At 36.7% G+C, this 16,781-nt stretch overlaps 1 protein-coding gene across 10 annotated transcripts in view; it reads right to left on the bottom strand.

Annotated features, from left to right (window-relative positions):
- LOC131431488 (AP-1 complex subunit gamma-1) overlaps positions 1-16,781 on the bottom strand; it is a 65,293-nt gene that overhangs the window by 7,208 nt on the left and 41,304 nt on the right. For 7 of the 10 annotated variants that reach the window (XR_009229682.1, XM_058597235.1, XM_058597229.1 and 4 more), the window contains exons 6-9: positions 11,888-11,964; positions 11,144-11,161; positions 3,872-3,967; positions 3,617-3,777 (exon numbers count right to left, since the gene is read on the bottom strand). Coding sequence is in view for 9 of the 10 variants with exons in the window: in XM_058597235.1 (XP_058453218.1) it covers positions 3,617-3,777; positions 3,872-3,967; positions 11,144-11,161; positions 11,888-11,964 (352 nt within the window). In the remaining variant the exon portion in view is untranslated. The remainder of the gene's footprint in view (positions 1-3,616; positions 3,778-3,871; positions 3,968-11,143; positions 11,162-11,887; positions 11,965-16,781) is intronic. The other 3 variants (XM_058597233.1, XM_058597237.1, XM_058597238.1) reach the window with 1 other exon arrangement.

Genomic DNA, 16,781 nt, shown 5'->3' with positions numbered 1-16,781 from the left:
ATGTCCGTAAATTACCGTCTTTGTTTTCTGTATGGGAGCACGAATTCAAAATACGGAAAACTGTGCAAACAGTGGTTAGGTAGCATCGTTTCCAGTAGATAAAACTATATATTTGAGATTTTCAGTTAATAGCGAACAATAAATAATTTTTCCTGTTAACAAGCCGTTCTCATAACTTCCCTTAACGGAGATGACAATTTCGTATACAGGAGATCATTTTACATTTTGCACAGCATAGATGCAACTATTAAAACTGAGCCTCATTAATTAAAATTAGTATTGAACCGGCTCGAACTCTGTGCGGTTCGTTAACACCGTAAAATGGATTCTGTGCTCAACTGCAAGTGGGCCTTCTGTGGATTTTTATGCGCCGTTAGACAGTCAATGATTGTTTTCAAAGTTCTACTGATTTTTCAAGGTGCTGAACGACCTCGATCATGTGCATGATCAAGGGTGACATTATGCATCCAATTGTAATCTACTAGTACGTACAAGCGCACGTACAAAAGTATTTCGTTTCGAACCCAGAACCTCTTATCACCAACGTAAACTGACAAACGGTATTTTTCAGGAAATTCAAAATTCTGAAAGAACATGAATAAATAGTGATTCGGGCAATAGTTGTGTAGTCCTACGTCAACAGTTCGAACAAGCCCAAAGGACTATCACTTGCTGTGTTTCATGCTATGTACATATAACATATCTGCACAAAATGTTCAAAACGAAAAATGTAGCATATCAGCGCGATCAGCGATGTTGAAAAATAATCGCACAATTTTAAATCCTATTTAAAAATGAGTAATTGAAACAACTTCATATCTTCACTAAATCGTCCAATTTGTATGCGTGCAACGTATCACAGTGACTAATTCACAACTACTAATTTTCAACTACAAAGATAACTTTTAGGCATAAACGACACTTAAGTCGTTTTGTAATTTGATCATGTACGTTGGACAGTATGATAGGTCGTTTTTTCCTGGTTGACTTGACACATAAGTCGTTTTGCTTCTGTTAGTTACGTCGTTTTGCGAAAGTCACAGTGTTCATTCGTCGTTTTGTTACTCACACTTGTGTGAAAGCCAGTTTTGCTCGAAAACATGAGTATGAGTAGTTTTGCATGTCAAGTGGCACAAAATGACAGTCGACTCGTTTTTAGTGTGTTTTGATAACTTTCGCTTTTGTTTTTGTTCTACGATTGAAAACAAATCAGTTTCTTTCCAAATTAATCAGCGTATTTTTCAACAAGCTTAATAGCAACTCGATCCCATTGAATATCTCCAACTCTACAGCAAGTCGCACTTTCATATCACACTAGATCGTGGAAAACTATTTTGTCGTAAGTCCGCACATACACTTTTGTTTATGCTTTGGTACATTGGTCAAAACATTGCCAATTGACGAAAATAGCATTAATGATTATTTTTCATTGATTTCGACATACGTCAAATGTGTTGACAGATTTTTTAGTGAATCTATAGTGAATCGAAAAACGGTGTTCGGGTAGTGCGTGTATTAGGACATTCCCAACAAAATGCAGTAAAAATCTCGGTTTGTTTACTTTTGCTGTTCTGTTTAGCTAACATACCAGTCATCTTTGTCAAAGTTAAGTTCTGTGTTAGTCAGTCTTTTGTAGTGGTCGTATCAATAAATACAGTTATCGTTCTCACAGGGGCGTCTCGTGATAAAGTTTACTGGTTCTGCACTGCTTAAATGATATGATATCAGATGTAACAGTTCGTTGTGAGTGAAAACTAAAGATTTAGGAATGAATGCTTGTGTTTTTGCATACAATGAAACAACGATATACTTTTAAATTGAATTTTTTTATTAAACTTATTTCATATCATCGATACAATAGAAGAATTCGACGCTCTTCACGTCGAACAAATCTGTCAATAACTTCATCAATACAACCACATCGACGTTGCAACTGAGACAGCAATTTGTTTTCAACTACCATAAGCATAAACCACTGAAGCTTCTCCTGGAGTTGGGCAAACAAGTTCCCATGTGATAAAGAGAACAATAAATCTCAGAGCTGAGCTAAGTAATTCCTTCTTTTCTGGAATCTGTGCAACTCATGAGCATGTGAAAGACACTAACACAGCGACAAGAGATACTTAAAATTCTGAGTTGGATGTATATGAGATGTGCGTAAATACACGCAATTTTGGTGCACAAAACTAAGTGCTATATGAAAAGATCGTTCGATTGTCATTGACCAGCAAGCACTAACAACATAGGATGAATTTGTGCATATTGTGTTGTGTACAAAATCGCACATTATTTTATATTCGGTATCTTTCGAACTGCCTTCATCGATTAAATAAAGAACTAAAAAAAATATTAAATGTGGGCTATAGAATTTAGTACTTTTCAGTTTAGGCTTAATTTGCAATAAGGGAAATTTCATATCCATCATTCTGATGTTCTACTGTAGCATTTATTGACATCAAATAAATTTTTTAAATGCAAAAAGAAGGAGATACCGATTGATTTTTATGTTTCATTTGTAGAACGCCCGCACAAGTTTTGACTCAATGTAGCTGAAGCTGAAATGAATAATTTAATAAAATCACAGATATTACTTAGGATAACCTTACAGAAAAAAATAATGTCAGTTCGTTTTGATGGTGTTGATTAGAAAATTGGTTGGGGCAAATATTTTCTCGAGTTCTCCTCGGGCGCCAGAAACGCTCACTACGACTCTGCAGTCTTTCATAATATGTATAACGTGCCAGGACTGTTCAGAGAACAGTTCTTGCCACTTTTATTTACTTTCTCGTAGTCTTTATCGCGTTTAAAAGTTGAAACTAGGTTCAACAGCAAAGTTTGAGGGAAATCGACTCGTTGCATTTTTTTTCTGTGCATTTGTAGTGTACTCTGAGGGTCGTTCAATTAAAAACTACATTACGTGATAGTACAAGGTCGGCTAGTTAAACTTTAAGTTCGGCAGTGAAACTTGTTCTTTTTCATTGCTCAAAAGACAAATCCAACTTTCGATCAACTTACCGAAGCATATGAACAGCTTTGAAACATTGTTGGAGCAGGACGAACTTAGAGGCAGCAAAAAGTACATGGAATTCATGAACGACTATGACAGCAGTGCAATCAGGATCTGCATAGTCAAGTTAAAGTAAACATCCCACCCCATCTGACATCATGTGATTGTTCCCGAATCAGAGTTATGTGAATCTCGAGTCGGTTCCAGAAACGAAACATGACAATCTTGTATCGTATCGTAAGAAATGTATTTAATGAAATCCGTTTGAATTAGTTGTCCTTGTCTATAAGTCGTGAAGCAATTTATTTAATCTACGTTGACAATGACTTCATTAAATCGAAAGACTAATCTTTGAAAAGGTAAATTCTCATGCGTTTTTCAATTCCTCCTATACTATATTCGTATACTGGAACAATTTTATTTTTATATACCAACTAATTTGATAAAAAAAAACTAATTTTGAATCGAATTTGAAAAATGTCGTGTAGCCAAACGTTCAGAAGAAAACAAATCATGAGAGATCATTTCTACTGGAAATAGATTCAATGGCAGATAAATAATAATTTCTGCCGAGTTAGCTATAAAGTATATAAAACAAACAACACTTACTTGATATCCATTATCGAAAGCACCGTCTCGTAAAGAATCGTGTTACCGACGTTCTTACTCGTCTCGGTGTTGGTGGCAACCTGTGCCAAAATATCGTTCATCGCCTCGGAAGCATCCGGATCGTTATGTCCAAGTATTCTCAATAGTCGAAGTATTTTGACCTATTAGTTACGATGAAAAAGATAAAAAAAAGAACAGCAAAAATCACCAACAATTATTTATCGGTTGGTTTCTTCTGTAACCTTCAGCATTTACCTGCAAAAACGGGTCACTCACACCACTGACATCATGCTCAGGTGAGTATCCGGCCAGTATCAGGTTCTTCAGGATTCGCAACAAGTTGGGGACAATCTGTATTGGACGATGTTGGATGAGTAGAGAGCAGAAGAAGAAGAAGAAGAAGAAAGCAGGACGGGAAGTAAAATTATTGTTAAAAAGGCACTGGATCTCTTTTTCTGATTGTTTTTGTTAGCTTTGATGGAACACTGAAAACGTGTCTCGTAACTTTTCTGTCCATATGGATTGGTCTATGTTGTTCATTTTCAGTATATGGCAACTTGGTTTTGTGATCGCATGATGAGGAATGAAAATTGGGGTGACTGAAAGGCTCAGGCGAAACGGAAATGAGTTGGCAAGCCTTGTTGCGAACGAAAAAAGAAAAAAAAACAGTGACAACAAAGGAAGCGAAAAGTGGCTTCATTGTGATGCAATTTATGCAGCCTCTCGGCGTAGCACTTTTTCTGCCATCGGAAGCCATTGGAAAAGAAATGTGTCAAAGAAAAGCAAAAGCGTAAAAGACTAGGGGACATTCCGATACCTATAATTAATGAAAATAACTTACGGGCGAAACGGATACAACCAGAAAGATACGCTGCAATAAGCCATAATCACGTGAAAGGGTTTCGCCACCCGTTATCAGAATGTGGCTGAAATTCGCATGAGGCAGGCTACAATACTAGGCTGGCATTCATTTCACATGCCTGGTCGAACCGTTGCAAAAATCATGCACCGCATAAAGTTACAATTAACTCTTCTTTTTTTTTGTGCAGCTCCTCCTCTAACGGAAGTAGAATCTCGAAATGCCAATTTTATTGCTGCGAGGTTTTTGTACGAAAAAAAGAGTTCTATATGATATCAGCTGCATCCCCGAATCCAAACGGGACCGGTCGCTGAATAAGCACTGATATGCAAAATGCACAAACACAGAATGCAACCCGTACTGAACATTTTTATTCATGAAAATTAAACAACAATACTGCCAGTTTCAGAAAGTCATTCCAAATAAAAAAAATCTTCATTCATTTGATCGATTCGTTGGGCAGCACTTTCTATTTTGTTGATTGGAATGTTATTCGAAAACGGAGGATTTTTTTAGCATCCAATATTTCTGGAATACAGAAAACAGATATCACAGATGAAAAAAAAATATCTATACCAAATTGCATATGTTGAATATCTGTTTCCTGTGTTCGGAAGTTCTTACATATTATGCACAGTAGTAACGATAGAAGTTCTGGAATAAATACGCCAATCGACATCATAAATATCGAGGGTTGGAATCATTTCTCTTTCGTTTCCCCTAGGTTCAAGAGCTAACACAAACTAAGCGTACCGACCGATTCAAAAACTATATCTTTAACTAAATCCGAATAAAAATAATGGCTGACATTGGACTCAATGGAGATTCATGTCAAATATTTCTAGAATCACTGTAGAACATCTCAGTCACTGCAGTGGTGCAAAAGAGGTTTTAGTTTGAAGCACTCATCACCTAAAGAAACATCAATGTGAATGAAACAAATAAAGAAACATTACCGAGTATGCAAAAGGCGGATGGGTAATGTTCAAGACATAATCGGCTTGACGTGAATATGAATAAAACTGAAATGCTTCCTTCCTTACTGTAGGTTTTAATGGAAGAACAAATCGCGAAAGTACTTTCTCAAGTAATAATGACTGTTACGGTAACTTATTTGTAACTAGTTTGCAGCAAAAAATTTGAGCGTGACTGAAAAAGCGCAGTTTTGACTAGTGACTAGCGACATATTACAGATCACTCAGAAATAAGTTGTCCTTAAGTTTCAGTGAAAGGTGAAAGAACTTATCTCTTCATAACATGAAAATAATTATCAAGTAAACTAGATAAAACACAGTTGTCAACGACATTGTAAGCATCATATGAATCCAGAATCAATGTTTGGGATTTCTAAAGATCCAAGCTTGTTAAAATAGCTAAAAGCATCGCTGAGCAAAGTGAGCGAGATCCATTTGGAAAAATATGACCGCAATTTCTGGTGCCTCCGGAACCGGAAAATGGGAACCAAGATAGCCGAAATAGGTTTGCTTGGCCGTCTACTGATAATGACTAGCGATTGAAGTAAATTTGAGGCCGGTAACGTCATCTCTAAGAAAAATGAGTAAGTAATTTGAAATTGGAATTTTTACACTAATCACCCTATAATTCCGGAATCAGAAGTCGGATTCAGGTGAAATTCGGTAGTTTTGTAAAGGATTATAAGACCTCTCATTTTAATCTAAGTTTGTGAAAATCGATCACGCCAGAAGGAATGCATATTTTCATTTGTTGCACATTTTACCCCATAGTTACAGAACCGGAAGTCAGATCGAAACAAAATTCAGGAATTTTGTATGAGATCACATGACTATTCATTTGAATCTTAGTATGTGAAAATCGATTAAGCCATCTTCGAGAAAAGATGGTGAACTCGTGAGTCGGATCCAAATAATCGACGAACTGAATCGACGGCCTGCGGGCCTCGATTCAAAAGTTGGTTTTCACAGTGCATAACCTTTCTATATGAAAGAGACATAAATATTGTTTTAAATAATGTTTTATACGTTTTTTTAGCAACTCCATAACGTGTTCGAACAATCCAAGTCAACAAAAAGTTTTCTACGCTGCATTTTCTTTATCATTACGTTGCGAAAACCAACCAAAAGCTATCTGTGCACAAATTGCAAAGCTGTAAGTGCACAAATTGCATATTATAATGTTGTAATATCTATGATACTGCTATATAAATTCACAGTAACGATTTCCACATACGCTTATGTATTCATAATGGTTTTTGCAGCGTCAAATGAACGAGCAGGTAAAAACATTCCTGTGATTAAATATTTGCTTGAAATAAATAACCAATAAATGATAGTTAGTTCAGTAAGGAGTGTATCGAAAATAAGCTATCCACATACATTTGTGTTGTACGCATGTATTTGTGATGGTTTTTTTATGCTCAGATCACAGCATGCTGTGCGTTTGGCTGTCAGCTTTCGTATGGTTACTTGTTTGTGCGGTTGAAATTCTGCATTTTTAAAATGTAGCGTATTGAAAAGGAAGTGAAAATTAAGGTTCTGGACACATGGCTAAGTGAGAAGGGTATTACTATGCAGAAATTGGCGAAGCGGTTTAGAATTCATCATGCCATTGTTGAAAACATCATTAATAAGTTTGGGGAACATTTCCTTAGGATGAGCTACCAGGAAGAGGCAGAAAACCCGGTTCTTCCAACCCAAAACTGGACCAGAAAGTTGTATCTCTAATCATGAAGAACAAATCAATGTCAATACGTGATTTGGCCCAAACAGCAGGAACGAGTGTCGGAATGGTCCAGCGTATCAAGGCGAAATCACCTAAAGACCTACAAGAAGCAGGAAATCTCGAAACAAAGTGTAAAACAGAAGAAGCAAGCAGCAACAAGGACCCGGAAATTGTATTCGCGTCTTTTGCAGGGTCCGGATGCATGCGTTTTGATGGACGATGAGACTTATGTAAAAGAGGACTCAAAAACCCTTCCAGGTCCACAATACTTTACTGTCGTCGTTAAGGAGGGAGTGAGCGATGCGGACAGGTCGATTTAAGTGGAGAAATTCGGTCGAAAGGTACTGGTGCGGCAAGCAATATGTTCCTGTGGTTTGAAGTCAACCATTTTTTACACTACCGGAACTATAAAGGCAGGAATCTATCGATCTGAGTGTCTCCAGAAGAGATTGCTGCCTTTATATAAGAAGCATAGTACACCTCCACTATTTTGACCGGATTTAGTGTCGGCTCACTATGCCAAAATCACTCTCAATTGGCTTGCGGAAAAGGGTATAAATTTCGTTGAGAAAAATATCAATCCACCAAATTGCCCTCAGCTTCGACCCATCGAACGTTACTGGGCAATCGTGAAGAGGGTCTTCAAGAAGACTGGTTAGGCAGCTGGGAATATGCAGGAGTTCAAAAAAGTTTGGACTCAAGCGTCCAAAAATGCGATGCAACACTTGTCCGGAACTTGATGAAGAGCGTTCGATCAAAAGTTCGAAAACTCGTTAAGGAATAACTTAAATTTCATCCGGTTTTCATTATGCTCAAGTTTACCCTCGCACAATAAAGGATCAATTTTAAGTTTGAATAAAATATCGTTTTTTATCATAATTTGAAAGAAAAATTTGTGGATAGCTTATTTTCGATACACTCCTTAGGACATAAATATAGCATGGAAACTTAAATAACTATTTCGTAAACAATTATGTTATGAAGAAACATTACTGCAATTATGTTATGAAGAAACGTATTAGTGCTATTGTTGCAACATAGTTTGGAATAGTTTGCTGGTTTGTTGTTCTTCAGCCTACCGATCTCGTCAGGAAAATTCGCGTTTGTTTTGGTAAATTAAGTTTTTCTGGTGTGGTTTTATAACTGTATAGTAAACAATTTTAAATGAAACCTCCCCCGTTTGTTTTGTTGTGTTTTGATTTATCGCTTCGTATTATGCTCGGGTTATGTCATCCGTACAATAACTCTCGGTTTTCGCCTTTCGAATTCATGATTTTTTTGGTGTCGGAGTCGTTCTTTTTTTTTTTTTATATAAAAGTGATGCATTGGCAAGTGATGCTCTGTTGAATAGTGTTCAAAGTTTTATTTCTTGTACAATTTTGTGTCACAAAACTTCAAAATTTACAAGTGTCCGTTGCTGGGAATTTGTCACCCAGAAGTAAACGATCATTGCCGACCAAAGCGCCATCTGCACACATCATTGTCGGCGATCTCAGATTCAAACATTATGGAAATTGCTTGTGATTGTTGTACCGGACGAACTTCGAGTACAGGATACTGGTGAGATCGTAAGATCGGTTTCCTTTGAAAAAATTTTTTTTTCTACTAACAATGGCACAAAAACATAAACAAATCGAGATATAATAAACACTGTAAATTGAGTTTTTTTTTTTGCAATGACTAAGTGGAAACATATATTGGAGAAGCCAAATGATTAAAAAACTTTGAGAAAATACAATTTTTTTGAAAAAAAGATACACTCGAACCTGCGTTCTTTTGCATTCCGTGCATACGCGATACTATTTCGTCACCCTGTGCCTTGTGATAGACACAGCTCTAAAACATGGTTAGGCATGATAGAACGTACATCGAACATGGTCTATATCTTGGCCGTCTCACGCCCGGTACCATACATCCAAACATGCTACATGCTTCTGTGGCTCAGTCGATTAACAGACGTACTTTGCGATCCTATGATTCTCGGTTCAAATCGCGGCGGTCGCTATCAGTATTCATGGGGCAAAGTGGGGCGAAAGCAAATTTTTATACACAATAAATATCTCATTTAAATAGTGAAAATAATCATTAAACCAAAATGTCGGTAGTCAGGCACATATAGTCTACTGGACGAGTATAAAAGGAAAACTTTGATCGAAAATCGTTTATTTCTTCTAGTACGTTAGACGGAACTGGATGTTGTGGTGAGGTTCTTTTACAAACATCAGTAACAACAAACCGTCAAGCGCGTTATTTAATAGTGTGGTTGAAAATATGTTGCAATGGCGAAATTCCAACTATACCTTATGATCAAAAAAGAACCGGAATTTTCATTTTAAAATTCCCGCGCTTGTCCAATCGGTAAACTTTTATTCTCTCAACGTTGGCAACACTTTTATACACATTCTGTCAAATTTTGACGCATATCGTACGATTAGTTTTTGTTTGGCGTCTATACAAAGAAGTTGAAAAATTTTCGTGTGGCGATTTTTATAATGGATGAAAATTTAGAACAACGTGCGTGCATCAAATTTTGTGTTGCAAATGGATTTAAGTGTTCCGAAACGTTGAAAATGTTAGAAAAGGCCTTTGATGAATCGTGTCTAGGAGAAACACAGGCATACGAGTGGTATAAACGCTTCAAAGGTGGTCGGATCATGATGAGATCCCTGGCCGCCCAACAACATCTGTTACTGAAGAAAACATTGAATCGGCGAAGCAAATCGTGTTGCAAAATCGTTCTGTACCGATTATAGAGATTGCTGTGTTGTTGGGCATCTCTTATGGAACAGCCGAACACATTTTAACTGATGTTTTGGGTTTGAAACGCGTCGCTTCTCGGCTGGTGCCAAAAAAGCTGAATTTCATTCAAAAACAGCGTCGTGTTGATGTGGCCAAAGAGATGATTTTTGGAAAAAACTCAACCAATATCATCAACCAAGCACCGTACTCTCCAGATATGGCCCCGTGTGACTTTTTTCTCTTCCCCAGACTCAAATTGCCATTGCGGGGAACGCGTTTTGAGACCATAGAGATCATAAAAGAGAATTCGCCGTGTGAACCAAAGGCCATACCTTCGGCGGCCTATAAAACTTGTATGGAAAATTGGATCAAGCGTTGGCATGCATGTATTGCCGCAGGAGGAGAGTACTTTGAAGGCGATAATAAAAAAACTGATTAAAAATTGAAATTTAGCGTTTTTTAAAAAAATTCCGGTTCTTTTTTGATCATAAGTGGTATATTATCAAGTTTTGCAGAAACACGCTGAGGAATAATTCCAACTCCTGATAAATACCAGATATCGATTACTATTACGTTATTTTTGCGAATTCATCTACTGATTGTTTGACATAAACCACCGAAAATGAAACTGTACTGAACATTCGTGAACAAACATGAAAAGGATGATTTTTGAATGCATGAATTTCGGAAACAAAAATTTAAATGGTTGACAAACACAAACTAGCTTAGCACGAACATTTGTAGAATAAATGAGTTTTCCATGTACGTCATATATAGCATGCCGATTATTTTGTTCAACTGTTTTATTTAGATGAAGCAACTTGAGCATCAATCAGAAGCACACGATTTCACCGATGAAACGGAAACATTGAGGTAACAAGAAATGGAAATAACGATTTAGTAGACCACAACACTTGAGTTTTACAGCAAATTTAACATGTAGAGATTTGGCAGATGCACTACTAATCAGCAAGAGATGATCAGAGGGGAGAGGTTCCGGAGCGACACGATTTTTTTCGTGCTTCGTCGCGGACTTTCCATCAAAACACGTAGCTTTGGACGATGGTGGAAGCGAATTTGTTTTTCCTAATGGCAATACAGGATGGAATGGAGTACTTTTCCGAATTGGGATGGAGATTGTTTTAAAAAGTTGGAAACGAATTTGGAGCCGACTGATTGTTTTATGTCATTTATCTTGATGGAAGTGGGAGAGAGGGGGACGGCATTACCTCTTGGTTTCCACTATCCTGGCAAGCAATAAAATATAGGTAAGGTAGTACACCAAGAAAAACGTTAAGTTTTAGATTTTACTGCTACTGGTGTAGTTTGGTCGGATAATCGAGCATAATTGAAAAATAATGATTATTCTAAAAATATTTAACATATTCTAAACTAGATACAGCACTGTTTTCAATATTTATTATACAATAGTAATAGAACAATAATGAAGTAAAAACAAAAAAAAACATGGAAATATACACATTGGATGTTACTTGTGGAGTGTATAAATTGGTAGAACGTAGAACTATCATTTTAACTACTACATATCAAACTCAGCACTACAATAGCAATACTGAGCTGTTTTTTTTAAACATTCACAATACTTAGACAGAAAACAAACCATTCTCCAAACTATTCTGATCTGACTAAAAATATTCTAACCATTGTAATATTTTTAACTATTATTAAACATTTGATCTATATTTTCTAATATAGATCCTACAAAGAACTAGCGCTAAACAGGTGGGCTATTGTGTCTGGAATGAAAATGTAATTTATGTCATCCGCAAGAAAAAAAACAAATGAAGAAATAAACGAATCCTAATATTTGTGAAACACAAAACTTGTTGGTGTTAAAACGTCACCATGACTATCGAGAAACTTTAACACAACTGTAAAAATCTGCTGACATTTGAAATGGAAACAAATACGAAGAGGAAATCCAAACGGAAGAAAACCATAATGAAAATTACCTTTTTAAAATGTGTTAGCGTATCTTGACTTTTCTCGCACATTTCAGTGATGAGCGTGACTCCGGCAATGAGGATACCTGGGAAATAGAGAGAACAGTTTAGTTAAATATAGAGAATATACAATTTGAGTTTAAAAGTTTACGATTATGAACAATATCATTTATATATGATCTTCACTTTATCGTTGGATAGAAAATATGAGTTTTTTTTAAAAGTGCAACGATGCTGCATTAAAAGTTTAGGACTATTCATCGAAGAATCTATTATCTCCAGCATCTCTGAATGAATCTTCTTTGGAAAAAACTTGTTTTAATCCACCTAGTGATGGTATTTTTCAACATAATTTTCTCTGATTCTTGGAAAAAAAAGGTTTGTCCATAAACTAGTTTAACTTAGAAAGAGAAACAGTACTCAGATCGGTTAGGCCATCTCTGAGGAAACGAAAAGAGGTACTTCCGAAACCGGTATAATCGAAGTTGGTTCGAAAAGTGACTGAGATTTTTGAGTCTATGGCTACAATCTTCGGTCGTTCATCTAAACCCAGAATCAACAAGAATTTTGTATGGGATAATTGAATCTAAGTTTGTGAGAATCGGTTCAGCCATCTCTGAGAAAAGTGAGTGCAAAAAATGTCACATACATACATACACACACTCATACACACAAACACACATACAGACATTTTGCGTACTCGACGAACTGAGTCGAATGGTATATGACACTCGGCCCTCCGGGTCTCGGTTCAAAATTCGGTTTTCACAGTGATTGCATAACCTTTCTATATGAGAAAGGCAAAAAACAAACAAAATTTTGTTCACAAAAATAATTTTTATTTTAGTTTACACTTAGTGTCAGCGGAGAAAAGTTATTTTGCAAGTTTAAACAAGTAAATTGTCCTTTGAAGTGAAATCAGCTGTTTTCCAAAAATGGGCGAATCTTACGAAAGTACACGGAACTACCGAAATTAGCTCTGCGCCTAATTCGTATTACTGATTTTGAATTAGTTGATTTTAACAACAAAATTTCCAAAATAACTATAAAATTAGTTAAAATTGAGAATTTACTTTGCTGAAAAAACTCTTATTTTTAGAGAATGTGTTTAGTTGGTGAATATCCTGGACACAAACCAGAAATATTTCAATCCAACACGAAATTCTCATTGACAACTACTTTTGTTATTAAAATCAGAAAATTTGTTTCTATTTATCTATCACCATCATTACTGAAGGACAGCACAAAGAAACCAAAACTGAAATGGGTATTATTAACAAGTTTATTAGCCAAAAACTCATGAGAAGTGTCAAAGCAAAACAATCCATTAAAAAGCTGAAAAGGACAATCTTATTGAAACTGCTTGAAAATTGTTTTGATGTTTTTCGCATGTGTTCGATATATCTTTATTTAAATTTCTAAACCGAAATGTAAAAATGTCGTAAACTGTTAGTGGAAATCGTATTTATTCAGAATTTGTGCGCACTTGAAGCGATTGTGCGTAATAATGTTTTTACGCGGAACAGTGAAGTGAATTTCGAATGTTTCACTCTAATTGTGATGAAGTTTTTTTGTATCTTCAAACCTTCCGAGCTGCGCCGTCCGGTGTACTATTTGTATTCGGTTTTTGTTTTCCGAGTGCTCAAAGTTTTCAGTGAGAATGAAGAAAACAGTGATTAAGAAGAAAAAAATTCAAAACGATGTTTACGTTTCGTTTATGTCTTTTTCTCCAATACAACATCGTATTTATACCTGCCAATATAGAAAAGACAACCGCGTCTGAAATTTTTTCGGCAGTAGTGTGCCATCTAGTGGCTAGTAGTCATTACGGTGTTACCGTTTCGGTGACAGGGCGCCATATAGCTGCAGATTGCAGAAGCCAATTCAACCATTCATATTGGTTGAAAACAACATTATATTTCTTTAATTCAACTAAAAAATTAGTTGAATGGAAATGAAATGTGCCTTAGCTAAGAAATGACAGCACGTTTAATTTGTGAATTCAACTAAAAAAAATAGTCATTTCAACAAATATTTTATTATTATTAAGGGAATGAGAATAAAAAATCTAAATCAGCAAAAGTAAGATTTTTTTAGTTGTCTCAAAAAATAACTAACTAAAATCAGCAAATCAACTAAATTTTTCGCGAAAATGCTGATTTCGGTCGTTCCGTGTAAAACTATCGAGTCTAAGTAATCGAAAGTAAATGGAACGACGAAATTACCCGTAGATTTGTCTTAAGGAGTGTATCGAAAAGTAGTTAGCAACATTGATTATTGAATAAAAAAGCGAAAAAAAACATATTTTGACATCAGTTTTCGATATATTGTAGAAAAATTACTTTTTTATGCATTTCACTGATTATATTGAAGAAAATCCTAGTTTCTGTGAAACGCTCGCACTTTGGACTTGACATTCTTCATTAAATTCTGCACAGTTACTTTTGTGACTTTCTTGGTGGCAGCTGTCCAGTTTTTTGAACTCCTGCATGTTTTGGGACACTGTACCTTCCTTCCGAAAGTGCCGCTTGACAATTTCCCAATACCTTTCAATTGGCCGAAGATCCGGGCAGTTCGGTGGATTGATGTCCTTTTCCACGAATTGTACATTATTTTTTGACAACCACTGTAGAACGGAGTTGGCGTAGTGGGATGAAGCCAAATCCGGTCAGAAGAGAGGAGGAGCCTTATGCTTTCTGTACAGTGGCAACATTCTCTTCTTCGAACATTCATCCTCGTACACCTTGGCGTTAATTGTGCCCTTCGTGAAGAAAATCGACGACCGCAAACCACAGGTACAAATTGCTTGCCAGACCAACACCTTCTGCCCAAACTTTTCCATCGCCACCGTGGTGTCAGCGTCATCCAGGTCCTGGTACACCGATTTCGTATAATATTGCGGTCCGGGCAGCGATCGAGAGTCTTCCTTGGCGTAGGTTTCGTCGTCGATCAGGATGCATCCGTCTTTATTCTGTAGAATCCGGTTATACAGTTTTCGCGCTCTTGTTTTGGCCTGAACTTGCTGTACCAGGGACTTTTTCGGCACCTTCTGTTTCTTGTGTGTTTTTAGGGAGTTCCGAACTTTGATCCGTTGAATCATCCCGATGCTGGTGTTGAATTGCTTGGCCAAATCCCGCGTCGACGCCGATTGGTTTTTCCTGATGTACTCAATCACTTTTAAGTCCCGGCCGGGCTGGCTGGGACCCGTTTTCTTACCGGATCGGGGCAAATCCTTCATGGAAAGGGTCTTACCGAACTTCTCGATAATATTTTTGACACTGGTGTGGTGCATTTTCACCCGTTTAGAAATTTCGTTGTACGTGACACCACTTTCTGAGCACCAAGTGTGCAGAATTTTCTTTCGCGTTTCCGGATCAATTCGACTCATCATTGAAACAATAAACCGTACCGAAACCAATCGAGCTGTTATTGACATGTTAACAAACATGTCACTGCAAAACACGCTGCAAAATATTAAGCCGTTTTAGAGTAGCTGTTTGAATGTTGCTAACTACTTATCGATACACTCCTTAGCCGCGGAAACTAAGCTAATTTCACACAAAAACGCGAGGAAAAAAATTGAGAAAGGGCGAAACTTTTTTTATGTTGATTTATCCAGCCAAAAAATGCATACATTTTAAAGATTTTTTTTTGTTTTTCACAGCGATTGCATAACCTTCCTATATGAGAAAGGCAAAACACTGATAAATGACTCCTAGTAATCTTTTTCAGACAACTAAGATTCGTTGAGTGCGACAGAGGATGCGGTAATTCCAAATATGTACATGACTTTATCCGCACGCCTTCAGAATAATTATGCAATTTGCTTCTATGAAAGTACCTAATCTTTAGAACTCAACACAAATATTTTTTCTAAATCAAAACATTCGAACCTGGGTTCATGCAGCCGAATTCTAATTGGAAAACACTTTAAGAGAGTATTCAATTTCTGATTCTTCATTCTACGCAAACGATTAAAATGTTTACTGCTTTTCAATTAATAAGTTGTCCTCAAATGTTCCATTCCATATCCACCGCAAGTAATAAACTGACGTGTGTGCTAAAGTATGCATTTCAGTCAATTGATGTTTTATTACGTGAAAAACGTACGCAGCTCACATTCAACCATGACGAACTGATACGGAAGCTGTGCAATAAACAGCCATAAAGCTGATACGTGTGTCATCACTTTTGTGTATGTACGTCTTTTTACTATAGCAGACACCGTACCGGCTACCAATGTTGGCCACAGGACGGTTTCTTTGCAACCGATATTTTTCGGGGAGTGAACATCGGTGCTTCGACGGTATATGAATTATTGAGTGATTGGACATGTGCAGTTTGTACACGAAAAAAATTGGCAGTGCGAAACAGGTTTCAGGTGTAAAAAGTATATCAATTCACTTTATTACGTGAAGCGTTTATAAAAGTAAGCATGAAAAAATACCACCCATTCGTGAATTGATTGAACTATTGCATTATCCCAAATTTTAATATGTAGAGATAGTCTGCTAATCGATATGAAATCCTGATGCCGAGTCGATAATTCCAGCCAAAACAAAACGGAGCACGTGGACTGCTTTAGGAAAGGAAACAAAAGCTTGTACAGACGTTCCGGTGTTCGACTCCAACCCCTCCAGTTTTGCCACATTAATCAATCTAGGCTACTTTGTATGCGAGTAGCTTGGATTTTCTTGATGGACGAGCAAAATTTTACACGTTGCTATTCTTGTTTCGACGCCAATCAATTCAATTAAGAGAAAAACTTTTAAGCTTCACATGGAAACGTTTAAAGTTTAAACGCAATATGGGATGTCAACGATAGGCTAAAGATGGAGAAGTGCAGGAGTTCATTCAGTAAAAACCATTCAAGCGAAGAGGTTGTGTTTCGATTGTACTGGCT

Source organism: Malaya genurostris, chromosome 2, assembly GCF_030247185.1.
Source record: "Malaya genurostris strain Urasoe2022 chromosome 2, Malgen_1.1, whole genome shotgun sequence".
NCBI classification, from domain to species: domain Eukaryota; kingdom Metazoa; phylum Arthropoda; class Insecta; order Diptera; family Culicidae; genus Malaya; species Malaya genurostris.
The sequence above is the reverse complement of the archived record's forward strand: the minus strand, read 5'-3'. Positions and strand labels throughout refer to the sequence as shown.